General features: G+C 35.1%; 2 protein-coding genes across 5 annotated transcripts; one reads left to right on the top strand and one right to left on the bottom strand.

Moving 5' to 3' along the window:
- The first annotated feature begins 1,546 nt into the window (after positions 1–1,546).
- Positions 1,547–6,037, top strand: LOC106621261 (uncharacterized). 3 transcript variants are annotated; one of them, XM_014240024.3, is made up of 3 exons: positions 1,547–1,654; positions 2,416–2,844; positions 5,123–6,037. In XM_014240024.3, exons 2-3 carry the CDS (start codon positions 2,519–2,521, stop codon positions 5,550–5,552), a joined length of 756 nt encoding a protein of 251 aa, XP_014095499.1. In that variant the 5' UTR covers positions 1,547–1,654; positions 2,416–2,518; the 3' UTR covers positions 5,553–6,037. The 3 variants fall into 3 exon arrangements, with proteins under 3 accessions (XP_014095499.1, XP_014095500.1, XP_036212864.1); XM_014240025.3 differs by having other exon boundaries at positions 1,589–1,741; XM_036356971.2 differs by lacking the exon at positions 1,547–1,654 and having other exon boundaries at positions 2,177–2,844.
- A 118-nt stretch (positions 6,038–6,155) lies between these two features.
- Slbp (Stem-loop binding protein) lies at positions 6,156–7,564 on the bottom strand. 2 transcript variants are annotated; one of them, XM_036356970.2, is made up of 3 exons: positions 7,461–7,564; positions 7,277–7,397; positions 6,156–7,212 (listed from the first exon to the last, which is right to left on the bottom strand). In XM_036356970.2, exons 2-3 carry the CDS (start codon positions 7,391–7,393, stop codon positions 6,568–6,570), a joined length of 762 nt encoding a protein of 253 aa, XP_036212863.2. In that variant the 5' UTR covers positions 7,394–7,397; positions 7,461–7,564; the 3' UTR covers positions 6,156–6,567. The 2 variants fall into 2 exon arrangements, with proteins under 2 accessions (XP_036212863.2, XP_014095483.3); XM_014240008.3 differs by lacking the exon at positions 7,461–7,564 and having other exon boundaries at positions 7,277–7,454.
- Positions 7,565–7,675: the final 111 nt, after the last annotated feature.

Genomic DNA, 7,675 nt, shown 5'->3' on the forward strand with positions numbered 1-7,675 from the left:
TGAGCGCTGCAATAAATAAATAAATGGAGCAAATTAGGATAAATATACAAAAAATTGATTGCCTTGGCATCTGTTTATTGGTGTTGCATTCAAATTCAATTTGTTTATTACTTTATGCTTATATAGTTGCATGTGTTTACATATGTACATATGCAGATATGTGCGTATATGTGTATTAGTGACTGCAAAATTTATGGAATTAAAATATCGCTTTTGGCAGAAGAACAAAGAAACAAATTGGAGAACTTTTAGCTATAAAATTGATTGAATTTGAACGTTAGTGTCTTAAATAAATTGCAAACGGTATACATATTTACAGATACACTTACATAATTTTTAGTTACTTTACTAAAAACCACTTTGTATTTGTAAATATTTATTTAACTTGAGTTTGCTTGAAATTTTGTGTTTCTATTGGAATCACGGCTATGGAATCGCTGAAAATTATGTAGAAGTCTTTGAAGAAGTCTACTTGATCACGAACACAAGTATTTGAAAACTTGGCTCATGCGAGTCATCCATCCACCTCTGATAATGACGATAACAACGAACAAGTTAAATAAACAGCGCTTGAATACCGTCGTGTTAGCATCAGATAGCACAGAATCTCACAATCTTTTATAGATCGCCTCAATACATTTTGGTTAATGTTTTGGTATAACGCGTGTCACTACTAGACTCGTACCAAAAGACACCGAATAGACGTCACAAAATAAATGATTGATAACTTAGTTGAGGACATTCATCAAACGCATCATTGCTGATCCGATAATCGAAACCGTCCAACAATCTAGTGAATGACGCTCCAAAAATGAGCCGAAACCAAAACGCTGAAAGAACTGAAGGCCATCCCAGAAGGATTTACAACAAGTGCATGGAAAATTGGATTAAACGTTGGCTTGCTCGTATTGGCTCAGGAATCTATTTTGATGGCGATAATAAAGATTTATATTAAAATATGCATATTGTGGTCCATCTGGGTCAAATTTAATCTGATGGTATATGTATCGTAGGTAGGGCTCATTAAAAAAAGAGGCATAGGTTCAAAGCCTACGGCCAGGGAAACGTGGCTAACCGGAAGCAGTGTAACACTTCGACCAAGTTTGATGTGAACGCAGATAACCGAAACCATAAATAAATTAAAATTATATTTCAACAACTTACATCTGAATCACTAAGTATTTACTGGTCACTTCATTTCAAAGTGTCTTAATGATTAAATTATCATAAATTCATTTAACCCTTCGCCCATTGCAGATCCAACTGCGAGCACAAGTAAGTGCCGAAGACGGTCGCTATTTTGATGAATGAATGAATCACCCTCATTGATAGCCTGCGATGTCTGGGACGCTTCTAAGCTGTATGTTACATTAATTAAAAGACGCTGCTGTATGCCATTTGTTTACTAATAAACCGCCAACTACAATACCATGACAATTGCAACATAGCCAAAGTAGTGACGCCTCAAATTGAGCAGTAAACACAAGATCCAATGCGCTTCTAGGGTACTCTTGCGCGCTCTTTATCGAAACCACCGCTTCAAGTGCGCTGAGAGTGGCTGCTCTTTAGCTAATATGTTGACAAACAAGTCACAACAGTGAGCCCAGTCTTTCTGAGTGCGCCAAAGTTGTTGAAGGTTTATTACGCTGACGCGGTATACTAACTTACGAATTATTTTATTTCGAATTATTTGCGCGAAGTGTAAAAGATTCGATTTTTATTTTTAGATAAAACTCGAAAGGTGAACGCAGAGCTTGAATGCAGTTTTTTAGAGTTTTCTTTTTTATGATCTAAGAGTGCAGTGGCTAGCAATAATGCATTCACCTCACACTCAGGTGTTGTGGTAGAACCATTCACACAGATACACCACTACAGTCAAACGTACGATAGACAGTGACTCAATGAGTATGGCACCTACAATTGTTGCCACCTCAAAAGAAACTTCGAAGAAATTTTATATTATTTAATTTATAAACATAATTCAAATATTATGTTCTTTCAAAAACTTGCGTTAAACGGTGTTGATAATTGTTTGATTTTGAAAAATTAAGTGGTGATAGTTTATTTTAAACATTTTTATTGATCTTTCTGAATCCACTGCTCTCTGATAAAATTTGACATGCACTAAACATTATCTATAGAAAATATGGCACCTCTTCTATCTCACCTGCCGAACTGCTCACCGCTCACACTTACGCGCTCATACACATTTATAGATACAGCTGTAAGTTAGACAACTGCACTCTCTCGCTCACCTATACAGGTGCGCAAGCTTAAGGCGCATCAATTGGCCTTATCAGCCCATAGACTACAAAAAACAACAAGTTACAGTGAATGAGTAGCGTTACTTGGCTTCTTCTCTCCCAATTTAGCTGCCAAAAGTAATATATAATTTTTATTTTCTTTGCGTTTTAGCGAAAAAAGACAGTGGTTATTGAACAAATTAACTAAAACAGTGATTTTATAAGAGAAAACTTTCGTCTAATATTCGGAAAAGCGCGTATCTGTAGAAATTAACATGTCGTACGGCGCTGAGAAGACGCTTGCCTATTTGTACCCGCTCATTATAGGCACCTCCGTCATTTGCTGCATCACATCGGGCGTTGCATGGGCACATTGGCGTTATGTGTTGAATGCTTGTCCGGAATCGAATTGTGGCTGCATTCTGCACGGACGCTCCACATACTCTAGCTTCGAGGGCGGTCATATAGCATATTGCCATTTCGCCACATACGGACTGATCTTTCCACTGTTATTCGCCATCGTGTTGGGCATCTATCATGCATATAGGATTTGTATGGGCACAACTAAACGGAAGGCGGGCACAACCACCATTCGGCATAGGTAAATTGAGTTCGATTCGAAATTGTATTGACTAACTCTAATATAATTTAACTTCTATTTGCTATGCTAAATATGTGCCCAAATGTGTTAAATCACTAAGGTGTTATAGGATCCCATTTTATTGGATTACTTAGATTTTTAAACTTAACATTTCTATGAAGCAAACTATTACTACTTCTATAGTATATTATAACCACCAGATAGAAATAGCTCTAATTGTACCCTGAACAGGATATATTAAGTAACGAAGTTTGTAACACACAGGGGGAAACTTCGGAGACCCTATAAAGTATATATAAACATAAATGATCGACATGGCGAACTGAGTCGCTTAAGCCATGCCCGTTTGTCCATCTGTCTGTATATACGGGAACTAGTTCTTCAGTTTTTGAGATATCAATCTCAATTTTCAAATGTCGGAAAATTTTTTTATTTGACAATTTGATATGCTTTATTGGTCAAAGCAACGATGCAATCTCCGAATAAATGGTTCGGATCAAAATCAATGGATTCTTGTATAGAAAACTTTTTATTTGTGAAGGGTATTTCAGCTTCGGTGTAAGCAAAGTTAGCTTTTTTTCTTATTTAAACAGCTTAAGTAAACCTTCGCTATTTTAACCGATATATCTTTATTTTCTTTGGCACAATGTCCACATACATCAAAATATTTGTTTTTCTACAATAATTGGTCTATATTATTTTCTACGAAAAGATTTTCGATACATCCTCTTCTAGCTCAAGGCAGCTGTTTTGTTACTGACTGAAGCAAACAATTTGTATGACAAGAACTCGCTTCAGACCATAAAGATATTGAATAACGTCAATGAGACTGCTCCAGTAAGGATCGACGAGGTTCTCCGCCATGAGAAATTGCTTACCTCCGACCTTAATTTTCTTGATGTGATAATGTCTCTGACTGACTCTATGAGCACATATGTCTGAATGCATACGATAAGCCATCTATCATAGCATTTATTTATAGATTAGAATATAACTAAATATTCGTTTTAGATCAAACATAAAAACCGTAAAATATGAATTATTGGGTTATGACCTACTTTACCTTAACCTCAAAAAGGCAAGCACGCAACTCTTGTTTAAAAATAATTTTAAATTATTATTATAAGAAAAGAAAGCATTGTAATATTCGAGGTTCACTGGGTCATACTTAGTTTATGAATAACCCTCTAATTTAGTGTGCCAAAATACATAGCTTCCACTGTCGATTTACCAGCTAAGCTTTGTGATCGCTGGTTATTAATTTAAACTCTGTCAAAGGTTAATAACTATGACTCGTGTGTGTATAGAGTATGTACAGAGGATTGCATGTGTAGGAGGAGGTCTGCATTTAATTTAATTTAAAGCTCACACTCAGTTAAAAATTTCGCTGACGCCTTAAGTGTTGGGAACCATTACCTTCATATGTATGCACATAGGTATATACATATATGCATTTAAGCATGATTAATGAAAATAATTAAAATTATTGAGAACAATAATTCTTAAGAAATATTTTGTGTTATAATTGGCTGCTTAAATTAACGATAAAATAGTGATAAAATACCTACCTTTAGCTAATGAAGTGGAAACTGGAAGCGGAAGTATTGGAATATTAATAAAAATGTTTTACAACCCTCGATCGATTCCTATTGAATCCTATTCTAAGCTAATGTCTATTAATTCTGCTTAAATTTAGAAAAATTAATATTTGAAAGATATTTATATTGGAAGCATTCGTCACTTCGATCGATCCTCATCTATTTTCCAGATGCTATTTTAGAACTTATATTCCTATTATATACATACATATATGATAAAATCAACGCACCATATGTCTCTCTAAATCTCGTTTCGACTGATCAATGATCTCCCCATGTTTACTGGTGCACTCCTCGCACTTTTGACCGGAACTTTTTCCTTCCCAACCGTCAATCATGGTTAGGCCACCGTTTGCGCCGGCTCACCGCGACTCGACCACGATCTTTGTCGTAAACGATCCACTTGTCATTCCCAGTAACCATCCACTTCAGAAATGGATCGTATTTTCTCTTTGCTGGTAATTATATTTCAAGTGCTCAAAAAATACTAAGTCAGCGTAACCGGATCACACTTATACAGCGCAAGATACAGATAACTAAAGCTCCCAAAATTAATATTTTTTAAGTTCTACTATTGTATATTAACTTATGATACAATGCTTTCTTTCACATATTTCATACTCATTTAAACGGTATAACTTACATATATTAAAAAAAAAAACATTCCTGTATCTATATAGAACCGGTGATATGATTGTCGTAACAGCCGAGTCAGAATTGACACACAACGGCATTTCACCTTATTACTGGACACCCGCAGCCGGTATTTCTTGCGTTATGGCCGTTTACACTTTAATTTATGCAGCGATCTACAGTGATGGCTTCCGTGTCACTTGCAAACAGTACAGCGAATCTTTGCTCAAAGAACTACAGGGGGCTGGTAATATTGTGCCGGTCATAAAGGGTCGCCTATCATGTGACGCAATTTTCGATTTCATGGACTATTTAGTGGAGAGCATTTCATATGAGCGTCGCAAGTATGGACGCATCAACACCGGAGCATGCCTCTACATGACACTCATATGCAGTTGGTTAACGGTAATCTTTTGGATTATGATAACGGTGGTGAATGTGATGCAGGCACGACGCACACAATCGGCACGAGTTTAATAAAGCTCGGACTAAGAGCAGTTTATGTTCTGCTAAATAAAGACAAACTTTGCCATTTAAATATAAAAACGAAAACGTCCATAAATTAAATTAATATGAAAACTTCATTGTCTCCATAGACATAAGCGAACATTATTAGAGATTCTAATATAACTAATATTAAATAATATTTTTAATAAATAAGTTAGACACCTAAAGCGACAACGAAAAATAGTAATAAGCACAAATTTTCAAACATTTCACATTTTATCATAAATATTTATAATAAATAATATGAGCACAAAATATGTATTATGTAAATTTTACAATAAAGCGATACGAATACATTGAACAAGAAAACGTCTTTATTTATTATTAATACTTTTCTCAAGTCGCTTAAACTGCCAACTTTCCTTATTAACAGTAGCAATATTATGCAACACTCTTCACTGTAGAAAAAATCGTTTTCAACATAAAACTGGTTGCACTGTTAAAAAAATAAATAAGAGCTCAGTTGCGGTAAATTATAATCTTTTTCATTTTTGTTACTTCATCTCCCTTTCCCAATGGCTTTCATTCTACTATGAGTTTTTTTCTTTCAAAAATTATCTACATAAAATAGTATTTTGCTTTTGTAATGTTTTATTCGATAATATATATTCGCATATGTATTATATGAATAAATTATAGGTAATTCTTATTTTATTAAGGTTTCAGCTGAAGCCACAGGCCTACTTGAAAGGGTATTGCCTTATACGCTAATAGTTAACGATATGTGCGCAAAAGTAAGTATTTTGTGCATAAATTAAATTGATTTTCCCTTATTAAATATTTTCTAAACTTTTTCACATAACTTTTTTGTACACATTCATTACTTTCGGCATATTACTTAGAACTTAACAATATAGTACTCGTTATATACTAATACAAACAGAAATAGAGCATTTACAACAAGCAGAATTTATTAAAAATAAACATGAAAACACGTACACTACTTTTTATTTAATATAATCGCAGTTTTGCGCAAGGAGAGCAACTAATCCGAATCATCGTCGTCGTTGTCAGCACCACCAGCAGTGCCAGCGGCAGGCTCTGGATCGTAGAAATGCAACTGTTTGCGCCATACTTTTATCAGCCCATCGAAAGTGCGACGACTGTACTTGCCATACTTATTTGGGGTGCGAGGATGACTGCGAGTACGCTTGCGTATTGGCACCATCTCAATGTAACGTTCGTAAGCTACAGTGTTTTTGCCATATTCAATTTGTTTCTGACGGCGCGCTAATATAACAGGATCGTCCTCTACTTGTTTCTCTTTATTGGAAGAGGTGTTAGAGCCATAGCTATTATAACGTAAACGTTTCTGAATGTCCTGGTGATTTTTGTTTTGATTAGTTGTGCGCTTAAAATTGCCTGCATCATCGCCGGCACAATAGTCGCTATTTGAGTCATTCGGACTGTCGGAGTGACTGTCGTTGCTCGGAGTTTGTGAATAGCGCCTTTTGAAAGGCGTTTTTATTTTATCCTCCTTTACTAATCGTTCAAATTTTTCTTCATTTACACCATCAATGAATTCCAAAGATATTTCGCGCTCTTGCGATACCGAATGTGTGGATTTCCTAAGATCTTCGTTGTCATTTTTGCTAGACATTTCTCCGCTGCTGTTGAAAGACTGTTGTTGCTGATTTTGTGCAAATATATTAAAGTTATAATAAATGTGTACTTAATATGTTTTCAAACTTTACCTCAATATTGTCCTTCTCTTGCATCTCTTCTGCCCAGCAACCTCGAAATGAGGAGGAAGACGAATTAAGGCTGCAATCTTCTGGACTTTTTCTTAAAGGTGATTTTTCCACTGACATTTTGCTGCAAAGCATTGCAATTTGTTTAATTAAATATAAATATAAATTAATGTACTCCGTGCCCCACCAAGAAATATGCTCAATTATTCGCGGATGATGCTCAATTTGTATTACTTTCCGCGCGTTTTCCTTGTTTTGTTTTCAATATCTTCTTCTTTTAAAACAATGAGGTCACAATAATGATGAAAGAAACCCATATGTTACCAGAGAACGTATATCATATACGTTCTCTGATGTTACTCCCTTCGAATCAAATATTTAAAATCATATATATCCATAATA

This window comes from Bactrocera oleae, chromosome 2 (genome assembly GCF_042242935.1).
Source record: "Bactrocera oleae isolate idBacOlea1 chromosome 2, idBacOlea1, whole genome shotgun sequence".
NCBI classification, from domain to species: Eukaryota; Metazoa; Arthropoda; class Insecta; order Diptera; family Tephritidae; genus Bactrocera; species Bactrocera oleae.

Coding starts and splice junctions, on each gene's coding strand:
- LOC106621261 (XM_014240024.3), top strand. CDS start 2,519: ATGTCGTACGGCGCTGAGAAGACGCTTGCCTATTTGTACCCGCTCATT. Junction 2,845..5,122: donor ACAACCACCATTCGGCATAG/GTAAATTGAGTT, acceptor GTATCTATATAG/AACCGGTGATATGATTGTCG.
- Slbp (XM_014240008.3), bottom strand. CDS start 7,408: ATGCTTTGCAGCAAAATGTCAGTGGAAAAATCACCTTTAAGAAAAAGT. Junction 7,213..7,276: donor AAGAGAAGGACAATATTGAG/GTAAAGTTTGAA, acceptor GCACAAAATCAG/CAACAACAGTCTTTCAACAG.